This window comes from Crinia signifera, chromosome 6 (assembly GCF_055691185.1).
Source record: "Crinia signifera chromosome 6, ASM5569118v1, whole genome shotgun sequence".
Lineage (NCBI taxonomy): Eukaryota > Metazoa > Chordata > Amphibia > Anura > Myobatrachidae > Crinia > Crinia signifera.
This window is the reverse complement of record NC_139222.1, coordinates 222,323,750-222,340,675: the sequence shown is the minus strand read 5'-3', so window position 1 is coordinate 222,340,675 and position 16,926 is coordinate 222,323,750. Positions and strand designations below refer to the sequence as shown.

Genomic DNA, 16,926 nt, shown 5'->3' with positions numbered 1-16,926 from the left:
TGTTAGTACAGCGAGGATGGCTTTTCCTTGCCAAAAACAAGTGATCCTCACTGTCAAACCCCTTTGCGTTTGGAATGTAAGGGACAATCCTCGATATGACAGAGGACGGCAAGGATCCCCTTAAACAGCGAGATCCACTGCAAATGCATTTAGTGGCGAGCCTCGCTGTTTTAATAACCACTCTCGCCATTTCCACCTCGCCTAAGGGAACAGGCAAGGTGGAAATAGCGAGTGAAGGGGAGAGGGTTGAATACTCGACGGCGAGCCATCTGGACTTCTTGCTGTCATGGGCATTGCCTACACCTCAGTCTTTTAACCAACTGTTCACACTTCACTGTGGGGAGAGATTACCAATGTTCTATGTTGGCCTGGTAGAATTTATGGGAGGAGATTGTTAGTAACTGCAATATAAATGTTATTTACATCAATGTCTGTGAGTGTCAATCAATACTGAAGTACAGTCCATATACTGTACTGTATGGATTCGATGCTTTAGACAACTTGAATGACTGTATCCAGTTATGTTATATATGTATAACAGTGTGAACTTTCTGCAATCAGTAATGACTGTCATATGGAGATTCCTGGCCAAGAGTGCCTTTGGTTTTGCAGACTGTTAGTAAATTTTCAGCCCGTTATTGCAATAGCAAATGTAAGTGGCAAAGAGCGTGTACCACCACAGTAGTACATTCTGACACAATCAGCCCAATGATTTGGGGTGTCTGTGAAAATGTTAATACTAGTGGACACCGAATTGGCTACCCTGTAAATTATTTCTCGGTTTGATACACACTGGATCAATTATTCTATGTTAAGCCAAGGCAAGCAATCGCTATATTTTACTGCGGCACGATTCTTAGGTTACACAGAGGATCAGCAACCCTATGCTGTATTAACGCGATAATCGCTATATTGCACCGTGACAAGGTAAATCCCAGGTCACACACACACACACACACATTCGGCAGGCACACAGCAGAAGCCGGCCCGCACTTCACTGTGTTCAAACACTGAGATTTTGGCTAACCTTCCATGTGATTTTCACTATCATCGCACCGTGTGTACACCCCTTTAGTCAGTATTGCCTAGCATAGATAGACTGTGCAGGTAAGGAAATTTTGACTAGATCACAGTCTATCATTGGTAACACAAAATTGCTTAGCCGAAATCGTCAATTTGCCAAAATCGCACTGTGTGTGTGCATGCCTCGAATCCTTTATGTAGCACAAAGCATAGACTGACAATGACTTTACGGTACGTGTGACCCTGTAGCCTCCCTTTGTTGATACTATGAAAATGGCTTAAAAGTAAAACGTGTTAAATTGTGGATTCACACAAATGTGCATAAGACAAAATGTATGCAACAATACTATAGCAATGTGATTTCTCTATAAAGTCTTTTATTTTTTTTATATTAAAATAGTATGTAGCTCAGTGTGTTATTTCTTCTTTCTTGTTGGTTTTGAAATGTCCATTTCATGTACAAAGTTGTTCTGGTTCCCATGTCTATACTGACGAGACAACCATTCTTTCTCCAACTGTTTTAACATATCTGGCGTAAGAAGTCCATCCTGAACCAATCGTGAGGTAAGTGATGTATTTTGTTGCTCGGAATTCATCGGAATCTGCTTAGCTGATCTCCCTCTCCTATGCACATATCGTTGATTCTCATCTGAAATGGTCCCGTGACTGGTGGAGAGCTCGTCGATGACCTGAAGAGCAACGTTGTTCTCGGAGGCGGCAATCAGTTTAGTGATGCTATAAACTCCTCTCTGAATGATGGTATCCAGCTCTCTCTGTATCGACCGGACAAGGTCTGAATCTGGGAACATATCCATAAAGCGATAGCTGGAAAAGTTATAGAGGGGGAACAAGATTAAGTGTAAAATCCTTGAAGGTAACATGTGGACACTACTGTAATACATCTTTCACATTGCAAAACCAGAGATCGCAACGCCAGATCCAGTCCGGCGCTTTCAGATGAGACCTGGGTCGCCCATTATACAGAGAGCGACCTGGGTTTAACCCGTCTTATAACACTGGTCGAAATGCGAGGTTGGTCAACCTGGGTTGTTCGGTGTGGTCCGATCCGGGTTATCTGTGCTATGGGAAAGGGGTATAACTGTACTGTAGTAGCCCTGGACATAAGCTACAGCTGCATCTGCTTTATGATCTATATACAATTCGTGTATGTCACAGAGATCATGTGCCAGCATTCTCTCTGAATGATCACTGCTTGTAAATGAATTCCTTATCTTATGGAAATTCAGGAAATACTATTTTTTTCACAGAACAGAAACTTTTATACAGATTTGGCTGTTGCAAAAACGTATTGCAATCAATGTCCCCATTATTCATTATACGCGTGTCTTTCCCCATTTGCTCCCCTTGCCTCAGGATTTGTTCCAGACACAGCTGCTTTCTGTGTTTGCTTTACTTTCTAACATGGGTCAGGCCCCAAGTGTCTGGTTACACATCAAGGGGAGCCTATACATCACACAATAGGTATGGCCAGAACTACTTTAGTACCACAACCATTCATTTCTACAATGACCTGTATACGTGTAGGTGTGCTGCTGCACTACAGGCCTCCTATAACACTAATGCTGCCCATACAGTTATGCGATGACATCGAAGTGCAATGTCCCTTCGCAATCAATCGCAATGTCCCACCACATGCGATCACTCCTGCAATATATTAAAAGAAGATTTCCAAAACAGTGTCAGATGATTATATACTGTAGCAGGGGCTGAACTCACCTTAACCAGAGGTAGAGATCGAGGATGTCGTGGACAGCTTCGAGATGCATTAAATCTTTAATGGTTTTAGGAGGGGAAATGGGCCAGTTAACATGTTTACAGACCCACTGGAACGTGAGCGGCTCATTCCTGCTGAACTGTCGGGCAAACTAAGGAAAGAGCAATAGGAGAAACATATAAATTATTCCATGACACATGGCTTTAAAAAAAAACACATCGTAGAATTGTAATAAAGATTTGCAGTTATAGCAATGTAGACAAGTTGTGAATGCCCAAGTCTCAGATTTTCCCAAATCGGTTCCGTTTCTTTATTATTCCTTGAACTAGGGTCTACTAACTAGATTCAGAAATAGTCAGAGGTTTCAAAGAGTGGTTCTTTAAAACCTACACCATCAGGTAGTAAGACTGTTCATGTAGCCGAACCAGTTGAGACACTATTACACGGCTAGTTATTGGTAGGCAAGTGTACACGCTTACTAACTCTGGATTCTGGACTTTCTTTATTACTGAATTTAATCAGATGTAAATGGAGATGTCTCAGAAAGTGAAAAAAAAACATAAACTGAGATCATGTTCATTCATCCATAATTATTAAAATTACATCTCCATCTTTATTGGCAACATATTAACGCTAATGGTAGTTTACGATAAGCACTCTGTCTGGCTCAATGTAGCCGGAAGGTATTCTCTCCTGAAAGGTTTATTAATGCTGTTACAAGGTCAGCCGTAATCAAATGAAGTAAAATTAGTAATGAGTAATTAGGAAAAAAAAGTTTGTTTACTAACAAGTTATTGGTAAGCCTCTATCTAGATATGGATATATCTATCTATCTAACTAAACACAGTGGACTGCCAAGCTTCTGCTCACGTACAGTCGGGGGTGTCACTGACCCCACAGAAATCACCAGATGCATTTGTATTTCCTACATATACTGTATGGGTCCTCATAGATCTAGCCTTTATATGCCGTGTGATAGGACGGGTCATGTGCCACTCTACCAGTGTCGGGGCGATTCTTCTAAGCGATTTTGACTACAGCAAAATCGCTTAAGTTTGCCTAAATCACCCCATGTGTACACAGCAGGGGATAGCGACGCAGAGCCCCACAGCATCGCTAACGCTAACTAGTCACTGCAGGGAGGAATATTTTGAGTAGACGCAGCAGTGTCTATTTGGCTCTACGCACAGGCTGCCGGCTTATCTCCTGCAGCGACAACGCTATTTTGACTAAGTAAAATTGCTTAGTCAAAATTTCCCTGCCTCCAGCCAGTGTAGAACTTGATGAGACTATAGCAGGAAACTCTGCCGATTAATTTGATAAGCACCACTTGTGTGTGACAGAGTCTGTATTTTAAAGCACAAAGGATATTTTATACGAAAAAAGCTGCAGGTTTTGTAATGTAGAACTCTGTATACAGATTCAGAGACTTATGAGGAGCACAAACACGCATGCACGCACACAAAAAAGCACGCACACACACACACACACACACGGGGCAACTGAAGCCACGTGCTAAGCGATGTAAGTCAGCAAAGATTGCTCAGAACACATCGCTGGCACACATGCAATGCACCAGCAATGTGTGCTGAGCGATCTATGCATACCAGGTGTCCTCACCATGAGAACACTGGCGAACTTACTAGATTTATACTGCATGTAGTATACATCTAGTCAGGCAATGGTGATGCGTGGAACTGCATATCGCTGTTGCGTGGGGGTATACACAGAGCGAGCCACGCATAATTTCTAAGCAATCTAGTTAGATCCCTTAGAAGTAGCCCTGAAATTGACCTGTGTGTATGACCCATTAGTCAAACACAGATATACAAGTGTTGCATTTTTCAGCAAAAAAGTTGTAAATAAGGCACCTGATGCTAGCAGAGTCATGTAACTGGCACACAGAGGGTCTGTTTGGTGGGAGGACAGCAATGATGTACAGATGTGTCATCTGACCTCAATACACCACACAGCGCCACATCCCTGGTGTGACTGAGCCACCCTGTCATGTGCAACTCTGCTAACGACTTAATTGCAAGGAGACTCTGCTGATTCATGCGACATAGGACACTTGTATAGTGTGTGTGATCGTTTGTATACAGAGTACAGAATTTGTATTCAGAGACTCAGCTACACATTTACACAAGTGTCATATTAAATTAATCAGCACAGTCTCCTCATGCGTCCTAGTCCTGATTAAGGGGGGTATTCAATGTGGAGGTCAGCTCGACCGAGAACATGCAGGCGGGATTCAATGTCCCGCCTGCCTGGGAGCGAGAAGGAGGCGTGGCCGCGAGTTGCAGCCGGGAACAGGCGAGCTGCAGCCGGCAGCTCGTCACTTTCCGGCCGTTCTCGGCAGAACAAGCCCGACAGCTTGTGAAGTCTGGCTCGTTCTGCCGACATACCCTGCTCAATGCTGTCGGGGAAGACAGCATTGAATAGGGCCCGGCGGGGCACATTAGACAATATTTTTAACAATTTTGCTGTTTCAGACGGGTCTGTACGTTATAACCTAATCTTCATCAAGTGTTTAAGCTTGATGGCGCTGATGATGTGCGCTTTATCATTTACATCCTTCGTCGATCCTGATCAGGGCTGATAGGAGACATTGCTAGCTGGGACCATGCTATTGCATCCGCAGTATAGCCTGCCGCCCCCCCATGCCATCACTGGTCTTGGCCAGCAACAGTAACTGTATATGCAACTGCCAATGGCGGCACCCTGACGATCTCGATGGCTACACACAATAGTGTTTACCCAGCTTCAGATGTATTTTCTTAAGAAAAAAAGCAAAAACCTTGCCCAATGCTAGAAGGTTCTCACGTGACCTGGTGTACCAAGAGGGGCTGTTTGACGACACTGCAGCAATGACGTATAAGGACACATCTGTAGTCACATTTATTTATTTATTAACAGTTTCTTATATAGCGCAGCATATTCCGTTGCGCTTTACAATAGCATAATTACTACTGTGCTGTCCAACGTCCCAATTTAGAAGCAATAGTTACTGGATCAGATATCTGCTCCGATTAGCACAAACACAAATTTTGCACTATTTCACAAACTCAATCAATAAGTAGAATAGAATTCTAATACCAAAAATAATCTAACTTCGGCAAAATAACCATAAAAAACACACTATGTTAGAAATAACACAAGAAAGGGAAAAAATAAATAAAAAATAAAATAAATAAATCCATGCAGATTTGCATTTCACTTGCATGCTCTAACAAATAAGTTACTCTTGTTCTTCCTAAAACGTATCTGGTCAAGAAGCTAGCTAATTAACCCTTTAATAACCTGTGCCACTAGGTTTGGTATAAGAAGAGACACTCACCCTTAGCAGTGAAGTAGAAACAAATGGCAAACTGTGGTTTATGGGAGCCGTGCAGAACACATATCGTGCTCTTAGGTTTAGAGGTATGTGCTGGATCATGTCGGCAATCAGTTTAAAGTCTTCAATATTGCACACGAAGTAGCGCCCGTCCACCTGAGAGAGACTCACAAATATGTCCTAAAAGTAAAAAAGAAATAAAAATAGTGTAAACGAGGTTATCACAAACCATGCTGGACTTTTTTTTGCATACGCCGTTTTTCTAATTTTCTTTCCTGTGACAAAAGTGGTGCTATTCCTGGTATGCCCAATGCGTATGCATAGTTGTATAAATTACTTTAGATCGTCAATGAAAAGCATAAAATAATATTGTAAATAGCGGTTGGGAGCGGACTGCTTTCAAAAATAAGGAGTGTAAAATAGGGAACAGGTAAATGCTCAAATGCTAAATAATATACAGCACTTGAGATCTCTATTAAATGTTGATGTTACCTATGAAAGGAATACAGGTCTAGTATCCCTTATTCTAATTGCTCAGTCCACGAGATATGTTGGATAAGGGATATTTACGGTTTTTGGAATATTTTTTTTTTAAATACTTACCTGGACCCCTGGTGATGCCCCAATGGTCCCACGATCTCCAGTGTCCCCCGGCGTCCACGGAGGCCTTAAGAATCCTTTTTAGCGGTCCCAGGAGTGTATTGCGGGAGTTTGCCAATGACGTCACCGGTGCGCTCATGCAATGCACTCCTGGGACGGCTGAAGATGATCCTGAATGCCGCTGTATCGGGGGGACTTGGTAAGTATGAAAAAAGGGGCAGGGGGAAAGAAAAACAAAAAAGAACAGATAACAACCCCCCCAAAAAAAAAAACATACACCACCACGGTTTTTGGAATATTTCGGATAACGGATCTACGGATATGGGAGACTCAACCTGTATAATACAAGACATGGACTCTGCATGGATACTTACTATGAGGTTGGACAGAGTAGCATCAGGCAGGTGATAAGCGAACATTTCAATTTGTTCTGCGGTGGGATGCAAGCCTGCAGCCTAAAGACAGACAGAAATATGGTCATCGTCAGCTGGTAGCATACCGTAACAATAGGTTCTAATATAAGTTTATATGATTCAGCTGTGACATTGCTGTATGCAGGGTTCTCTTCTGTGACAAACTAAAGACAGCAAGGACACATTTCCCATTCAGAATTCTTTAAGTGCCACCATTCAGAATAACTTGTGTACCACAGGTCTTTAAGGATTGCTTTTAGGACTACTGCACCTGTATCTCAGAGACGGGCTTGCTCAGAATGTCCTTCAGTCGCACAAGGTCATCCTGTAGCATGGTGGTAACTTCTCCTTCCTTAAATATGGAGCTGAACCTGCCGGCTCGTCCTGAAATCTGAAGGGCCTGGGATGTGGATATAATATCAATCTCTTTTTCTCCCTTATCATTGACTGTTGGTTTAATCAAGGAATTGAATATGATCCTTTTTATACTCCTAGAAACAAAGAAAAAAATATATAGCACTTATTAGCTCTAGCAGAGATCCTCTGGAACGCATATAGGTAATTTGGGCACTAGAACCGATCATTTTAATTATATAGTGCTTAAACTAACTCACACAGGGGTAAATGTATGACACTTGGAGAAGTGGTATCTATCCCCGCAAAGATTGTTATGTGCAAGGTGATAATGCTCCAGCCAATCAACTCCTAACTGTCAATTTACATATTGGATAGAATTGGCTGGTGCATTATCACCTTGCACATAATGGGGTAGATGTAGCAGTGATTGTAACGTTCCTTAATTGACAGGTCCCGCTTCACCATATTATCGTGGTGAAGCCGGTCCTGTAACGGTACCATGTATTATTATTGTTGCATCCATTATGGGAGTGCGTTCTCCCACAATGAGGCTATGCGTTCTCCCATGATGTATGTCAGCTGTGTCTCCAACCTTCTAATTTTCTGCGCCGCTTGCTGGTCTTCGCTTAGAAAGTTGGAGACCTGCAGCACCGGTAAAAAAAAAAAAAAAATGGCGATCAGGGACAGGGCCGGATAAGGAACAAACCCCCCAGCGCCTGATGACATCAGACTAGAGCCAGGTGCTCTATTTAAAATAAAGCAGCACCACTAAGCCTCCTCCCCTGTTCTGGTTCCCATAGTCATACATCAGGGTAAGCACTTTCCCTTTCAGACAACGTGATCCCTGCTACATAGACATCTCAGCTTCCATGTGGCAAAGGCATGGCACGAGTATTCATTTGAACTAATTTATAGAATAAGTGGCCACAATATATGGAACAGCAAAAACGGTTTTTGGATGAGCGGTTATTCAGGCCACCAAGCAGGGCAGGGACAAATGGAAACATGGATACAAACTAGTAAGAAGGTGAAACGCATAACAAATCTATTTTATAGCAAAAGTTCCCAAGACAATCCCTGCAGCATTAGCAACAAAGTAAATAGAACCCAGGGATCGTTCTTAAAAAAGGAACTTCTGCAGGAGCCAACCCCTCACACACCCGGCACAGTTTCGCTAATCATTAAACAGAATGTAGAGTTCGCGGGCAGCAGCAGCACAATAGCATTGGGAGCTCTGTGAAGCAGCAACCACGTGTGGAATGTCACATTATTCAGCCTTTAGCTGAACTGCTGCCTGAGGTTTGCCATCTAACCCTCTGTGCATTTCCCTGCTGTGACGTCATCTCTGATAAGGATTGTGTGTTCAGTTATGGAATCCTATTGTGGAATTTCTAGGGACCTATGCCCTTCTCCTGTGTAAGCAGTGTGAGATACTACACAAAGAAATATTTATTTTTGCATAACACAGCTTAAAACAAAAACAAAATAGGCAATGTTAATTATAACCCTATGCCAAGTGCTCAGAAAACACGTAATCAGCTTTGCTTTAGTAAAAAGAAAAAAAAAAGGTACTTATGTAATATCTGGGCTCCCGTTTTTTCTTATGAGACCGCACCCCCTTGCGGGGCTCACTGCGCTCACCACACTATATAAAATCAACTCCATGCGTAGTTGGATAGTAGGGGTATGAAAAAATGGGGTGCATTTAACATGGGAGCCCAGATAATACAGAAGTACCAAAGAAAATTGTACACAATTAAATCATCATCAAAGCAACAGTAATGGCAGGAGCACCGGAGGACAAAAGCAGTGTTTGGGTTGCAGTGGCCGTGGGTCACTACTGCCGACACAAGGAATATATGGACTTCCGTAGCCAATACATGCTGCTAAATGAGAGTGCTGTTTATGTTTAAAGAAGGGAGTGCGCTCATAATTTTTTTTCTGGACCTGGTACCGAGATCTTATCCCTATTTAATATGAGCTACATACACACAAATTATGGTACTTGTTTCCTAGCACGGCCACACCGATTTAAATCGGGGTGGTCGTGTCGGAAAAATCGGGTCAATCGCATCGCATGCGATTTGGTCGCATGTGATGCGATCGACGCGTCCGACCCGATTTTCGACCCGATTTTTTGATTGAATGAAATGTAAATCGGGTCCCTGGGACCCGATTTTACATTGGATTCAATGTAAAATATTCCCTAGACCCCCAAATTTAACGACGTAAACCCCACCCCACGATAGACGCCAACCCGAAGCGTGGCGAGCGCAGCGAGCCCGCGAGGGACGGCGGTGCGCGTCCGACCTTTTCATTCCCCTACTATCCACTAGGGCGTTGAGTGAGAATAGAATAGTGTGGCGAGCGCAGTGAGCCACCGAGCCCGAAGCGTGGCGAGCGCAGCGAGCCCCGCGAGGGGACGCGGATACCTGTGAAGCCCGCGAAGGGACGCGTTTACCTGTGAAGGTATCCGTGTCCCCTTGCTGCGCTCGCCACACTATTCTATTCTCACTCCACGCCCTAGTGGATAGTAGGGGAATGAAAAGGTCGGAGGACGCGCACCGCCGCCCCTCGCGGGCTCGCCACACTATATAAAATCAACTCCATGCGTAGTTGGATAGTAGGGGTATGAAAAAATGGGGTGCATTTAACATGGGAGCCCAGATAATACAGAAGTACCAAAGAAAATTGTACACAATTAAATCATCATCAAAGCAACAGTAATGGCAGGAGCACCGGAGGACAAAAGCAGTGTTTGGTTGCAGTGGCCGTGGGTCACTACTGCCGACACAAGGAATATATGGACTTCCGTAGCCAATACATGCTGCTAAATGAGAGTGCTGTTTATGTTTAAAGAAGGGAGTGCGCTCATAATTTTTTTTCTGGACCTGGTACCAAGATCTTATCCCTATTTAATATGAGCTACATACACACAAATTATGGTACTTGTTTCCTAGCACGGCCACACCGATTTACATCGGGGTGGTCGTGTCGGAAAAATCGGGTCGATCGCATGCGATTTGGTCGCATGCGATGCGATCGACGCGACCGACCCAATTTTTTGATTGAATGAAATGTAAATCGGGTCCCTGGGACCCGATTTTACATTGGATTCAATGTAAAATATTCCCTAGACCCCCAAATTTAACGACGTAAACCCCACCCCACGATAGACGGGGCGGTGCGCGTCCTCCGACTTTTTCATTCCCCTACTATCCACTAGGGCGTGGAGTGAGAATAGAATAGTGTGGCGAGCGCAGCGAGCCACCGAGCCCGAAGCGTGGCGAGCCCCGCGAGGGGACGCGGATACCTGTGAAGCCCGCGAAGGGACGCGTTTACCTGTGAAGGTATCTGTGTCCCCTCACGGGGCTCGCTAGGCTCGCACTCCACGCCCTAGTGGATAGTAGGGGAATGAAAAGGTCGGAGGACGCGCACCACCGCCCCTCGCGGGCTCGCTGCGCTCGCCACGCTTCGGGTTGGCGTCTATCGTGGGGTGACGACGGGGACATCTATAATGTGAAATGGGTCATATTGGCCCATTTCACATTTTTCAAATTTTTTTAAAGGTGAGATGGACTTAATCAAGTCCATCTCATCTTGTGCCATTATAATGGCACAAGACCGTCGCGATACTCACGATTTCAATGTTAAAAAATATTTTAACATTGAAGCCTATGGGGAAATCGGGGGCATCGCGTCGGTCGCGTCGGGACCAATGTTAATGGTCCCCACCGACGCGATGCCCCCGATTTTGTACCTATGCCGGCAACATGGACCTGTTTTCAAAGGAAATCGGGTCCATCGTGTGGATCGTGTACCTTAACTTAAGGTACACGATCCATAAGATTGTGGCCGTGCTAGGAAACAAGTACCCAAATTATATATAAACACACGTAAGCCCGCTCAAAGCGAATGCTTCCAAAGCTAGTAGATGTAGTTTCACTTGCTGCCAACAGATAGTAGTATTTCACATGGACACTAAACATATATAGATTAGAAGGGTGGCCCTTAGCAATAGGGAATTTTCCAAAAGTTAAAATTTTGCTGGTCCCCCTATTCCTGTTCCAATCCACAACAAAAAATGGGATGTGCAAAATTTCAGCTCAATAGGACAACTGCAAGGTGACCCTCAAACCCCTTGAAGTTGGAACATAGCATACTGTATTTAATACTTAATAATGATTAATTCCATTTAAATGTGGTATACTCTTCTCTATCTCGACCATTTCCTTTCTTCTTGTTAGAGAATTTTATGTGGACCTGTCCAGGCGACCACAGCAATTGTTAAAAAATGTTCTGAATTCAAATATTCCAAAAGTTAATTTGAAAAAGTACTGAAATAACATGAAAAATTTAAGACTGAATTTCGTGAATGTGTGGTGTAAAAGGGATGATAATAAAGCTGTACTTTTCTATGTGTCTGTGTATTTATTGTAACATTCTTTTTACAGTTGTGGTTCGCCAAGTCCCAGTATGAGGGGGAGGCCCAGGGGACGGCACATAGCATAATAAAAACATGGTTTTCCAACTTTGTCAGGGCTATCAACACAACAGGGGAAGATCTATATCGTACTGCCACAACAAAATGTTCGAGTAAGCACAAGTTATTACAAATAAAATAACTTATTTACAAATGCAGATGAAGGCAAAAAATAGGTTTCTGTCCTACACCTGCCCTCAGCTTTGCAAGATGCCTTCCCCATTATATTTAATGTCACTTATCCTTTTAATACCAAGAATAAGTGAAAATTTTTTTTACATTTAAGAGAAAATAAGGAGATTAAAAAAAAAAAAAAAGAAAAAAAAAAAAAAGAAGACTTTCCGAGTCACAAATAAAACACACTCTAGTACCATAACACAAGTCTGCGAATGGACTGGTGCGCAACACAATAATAGCCCACAAGTGCAGCCATGACCATGTGGTTAGCAACCCTCATTCTGCAATGCAATTCCTGTGTTCAATATGTGTCCTCCTGGCCTGAAGCAGAAAGTCATTGGAAAGAATGGGTTAAGTCAGACATGTCCAAACTGTGGCCCTCCAGCTGTTGTGAAACTACACATCCCAGCATGCCTTGCCATAGTTTTAGCATTCCCTAATAGTAAAACTGTGGCAAGGTATGATGTGACTTGTAGTTTCACAACAGCTGCAGGGCCATAGTTTGGACATGTCTGGTTTAAGTAGTTTAGGTAACTGCTTGCAGTACAATGCAATACCAGCACAACAGAGCAAAGAATGCTCCTGTAACATAAACCAATGTACATATTTAAGCGCCATAACGGTTAGTAAGTTACACTCCTGGGTTAATCATTGCTCATATTGAAAAGATAAATAATGGACAAAGCATCATCATACTCACAAATTCAGTCCCATTCCAATAGCATCTGTGGCCACCAGAATTTTACATGGATCATTTGGGTCATTAAATTTTGTTGCCTGAGCAAGTTTTGTCCCTAAAAGAACAGGAAGATGGTTAAGAAAACATTGTACAGTCCAATACCCCTTTATGGTTTTTAAAAGGGACCAGAAGAAGTGGTGTAAAATCTAGAATAGTATGATATGAGATAGAACAGTCTAAGCGTACCCAAATGTTCAAGTCAAATAAGTGAACACTAAATACCACACTATAGTCCTGATTCAGCATGGATGGCAAATGCAAATGCTCTCTGTAAAGGGCAAAACCATGCTGCACTGCAGGTGGGGCAAATTCAATGTACAGAGAGCGTTAGATTGGGGGGAGTTATACTGTTTCTGTGCAAGGTAAATACTGGCTGCTATATGTTTACACAACAACTTAGATTTCAGTTTGAACACAACTCACCCAAATCTAAAGCCGTGTACACACGGGGTCGATATCGCTGGGAATATGGTAGCTGGCGACCACATTGCCAGTGATGGGAGTGTGCCCGGGCAATAAATCGCTGGGTGCGCGCTGCCGTTTTCAGCCCCATTCTAATCGCTGGTCACAGGAGCTTGCTCCTGCGACCAGCTGATTACCTCTGCGGCACCACCGGCAGAGGTTCCCTTTCAGCAGCGACCATCTCTGGTCGCTGATGAAAAGGAGACACTGAGCTATTGCTATCTCCCCCGTGTGTATGCACCTTAACACAATCAAAATCCAACAGAAAGTCAGGCATGTACATGAACCGGTGTTACCTGGGGGTAAGCTGCCATAAATTACAGCACACTGCAATCCCCGAGCCTCAATCTGCCGACTCACAGAATAGATATCGTTCTTATTGAAGCAAACAATGCAGTCTCCAGGGCGGAGATTATCCAGTGACTGAAGTGCATGATCCAAGATCTTAATGGGTGTCAGTCTTTCATAATTCCTCACCTAAAAGAAATAAACAAACAAATGACTGTGTAATTTATCTTATTACACTAAATACTCTGGTATTGGACAGTTCTTATCACTGGCTTCTTTTCAGTTGATGAATTTGTAAACCAAAGTGGCAAACATCTAAAGCAGTGGTTTTCAACCTCAGTAACCCCCCCATCAGCGCACGTTTTCCAGGTCTCCACACAGAATCACAGGTGAAATAATTAGCTCCACCTGTGAGCTTATAAAATGTGTCAGTGAATAATGAGTGCACCTGCCGGGTGATATGGAAAACATGCACTGTTGGGGGTCCTTGAGGACCAAGGTTGAGAACCACTGCTCTAGAGGCTCAAACCAATTATAATCTACTCACTAGCACATTATACAAAGAGCATCTGCATTGTATAATCATTTGTAAACTATAAGGGAGTCCAGCTTCACCTACGCTGGAGACTACTGTGCAGTGAAACATCTATCTACTAAGCCAGAATTAAAAATAATTAAAAAGAATGAAATTGGAAAAATATTAGGAAAGATTGTAGGCATTATGAATGAATGTTGAAGTGTATAGAACACACACACACTAAAAAAAAATGAATGGATTTATTGGAAAGGTCTTCTGCCTTCGATGATCAGTTTAATGGAACTGTGCAATTGCATTTCATACAATTGCAAGAAAAAGTAGTGAACCCTTTGGAATTACCTGGATTTCGGCATAAATTGGTCATAAAATGTGTTCTGAGCTTCATCTAAGTCACAACACTAGACAAACACAGTATGCTTAAACTAATACAACACAAACAATTATATGTTCTCATGTTTTATTAACCCCTTCCCGACATTTGACGTATATATACGTCATGGCCGGGAAGTACTTCCCGACACATGACGTATATATACGTCATGACTTCTAACTGTCACTGCGTCTAGAGACGCAGTGACAGAGGGACGATGTCTGCTGTCCCTGACAGCAGACATGTCCCTGCATGCCCAGGGGGGGCTGCGATGCCGCCCCCCCGTCGGCGATCGCTGTGATTGGCTGTTCAGTGTGAACAGCCAATTACAGCGTTTTCTGTGTCACCGGCGAATAACGTTCGCCGGTGACACGGGATCGGAGGTGATTGGTGCTGTAAAGTACAGCACCAATCACCGCGGGGTGTAAGGGTGACACTGGTGTCACCCCACCTCACCCCGCCCCCAAAGGCCGTGATTGGTTCGTCGGACCGACGAACCAATCACAGCCATGGAGGGGGGTTTAAACTAACGGTGACTGCACTGCAGACGCCATTCCGATCTGGAATTGCGTGCAGTGCGGTCACCGTACCCAGCTGCCGCGATATACTGACCAGAACCCCTCTAAATACTTACCTGATCACTGCCTGGATCTTGCTTATTCTTGTGACATCCTGTGACATCCTGTGACATCCTGTGCTGTGTTGTGCTGCTGCGAGTTATTAGATAGAGAGATAGAGAGAGAGAGAGAGATAGAGAGGCCTAGTGACAGAGAGTGCTATATTTTGTGCTGCTGCAGTGTAATAGAGTTATAGATAGAGAGATAGAGAGAGATAGAGAGAGAGAGATAGAGAGATAGTGACAGATTGTGCTATATATTTTTTATATAACTGACTGCTGCCCCCCCTTTTGTGCTGATCAGTATAAATTAACTGATCAGCAACTTTTTGGGGGCGCAGGGTATTTTTTATATATATAACATCGGATTATGCTTACCGATAATTCCTTTTCTTCCTAGAGACCATGGCAGCCATCACATTGGGATATCGCCCCTTTCCTTGAGTTAGACAGGTTACTTTTTTCCCAGGCTCCTCCCCCTTGGGTATATATCCCTGCTCCTCCCCTCTCCTGGTGTCTTTTCGAGTGTCTCCTTCCTCTCTGGGAAAAAAGAACATAAGGGAGGGCAAATAATGGCTGCCATGGTCTCTAGGAAGAAAAGGAATTATCGGTAAGCATAATCCGATGTTTTCTTCTACGATCCCATGGCAGCCATCACATTGGGAACACCAAAGCTAAATACACGGGAGGGCCCAGTCAAGTTATAATTCTTTTAATTATCCATCACACCATGTAATACTTGATCCCCAAATTGAGGAACAGACACATTTATTTCATAATGTCTAGAGAACGTATGAACTGAGGACCAAGTAGCAGCGTCACATAAGTCCTTTATCGACGCCTTCGCCTTCAAAGCCCACGAAGTCGACGTAGCCCTTGTAGAGTGTGCCGTGACAATCGCTGGAACTTCTTTTCCTTCCAACTTGTACACGAATACAATGATCTCCCTGATCCATCTTGAAATGGTTTGCTTCGTAGGAGTCAATCCCTTCCTTGACCCCTCAGGGATTATAAATAAACTCTTTGTCTTCCTGATTTCCTCCGTTCTCTTCAAATAAGTAGTAATACTCCTTACTACATCCAAATTGTGTAAGACCATCTCTTCCTCACTCTTGGGTTCTGGATAAAACGTTGGCAGTGAAATTTCTTGGTTCAAATGAAATTCAGAAATGACTTTGGGGAGAAAATGAGGATTGGTTCTAAGAACAATTTTATCAGGAAGAATCTTCAGATATGGCTCCTCTGCCCATAGCGCTTGGAGTTCACTAACTCTTCTCGCTGAGGTGATGGCGACTAAAAATACGGTCTTCTAATTCAAGTGCTTTAACGAGATTTCTGCTAACGGCTCAAAAGGTGGACTCATCAGAGCTTTTAATACTAGATTTAGGTCCCAGGAGGCTACCAGAGATCTAATTGGAGGTCTCATCCTCTTGATCGCATTCCCGAACCTAATAATCAGTTGTTCTTCCGCCAGTCTTCTCTCTAATAGGACACTTAAGGCTGAAATCTGAACCTTCAATGTTGAATTAGCCAGACCATCTGCAAACCCCTTGTAAAGGAATTGTAAAACCTCAGCAGTTGTAACTTCCTGTATTGCCTCCATCGACCCTCTCCAGTTGAGAAACGCTCGCCAGACCCTATAATAAGCCACAGACGAAATCTTCTTTCTTGCTTGGAGCAACAGAGAAATAACTTGGTCCGAAAGACCCTTCTGCCTCAGATGGCCCCGCTCAATCTCCACGCCGTCAAAGCTAACCCTGCGGGATCTGGATGTAGCAGCTGCCCCTGCAT

At 43.5% G+C, this 16,926-nt stretch overlaps 1 protein-coding gene across 1 annotated transcript in view; it reads right to left on the bottom strand.

Moving 5' to 3' along the window:
- Positions 1 to 1,378: 1,378 nt before the first annotated feature.
- The window catches only part of SUPV3L1 (Suv3 like RNA helicase), a 44,667-nt gene continuing 29,119 nt past the window's right edge, over positions 1,379 to 16,926 (bottom strand). The window contains exons 9-15 of the mRNA XM_083148951.1: positions 13,620 to 13,800; positions 12,823 to 12,916; positions 7,377 to 7,596; positions 7,067 to 7,147; positions 6,096 to 6,272; positions 2,761 to 2,909; positions 1,379 to 1,848 (exon numbers count right to left, since the gene is read on the bottom strand). Of these exons, the coding sequence (XP_083005077.1) occupies positions 1,440 to 1,848; positions 2,761 to 2,909; positions 6,096 to 6,272; positions 7,067 to 7,147; positions 7,377 to 7,596; positions 12,823 to 12,916; positions 13,620 to 13,800 (1,311 nt within the window). The 3' untranslated portion in view covers positions 1,379 to 1,439. The remainder of the gene's footprint in view (positions 1,849 to 2,760; positions 2,910 to 6,095; positions 6,273 to 7,066; positions 7,148 to 7,376; positions 7,597 to 12,822; positions 12,917 to 13,619; positions 13,801 to 16,926) is intronic.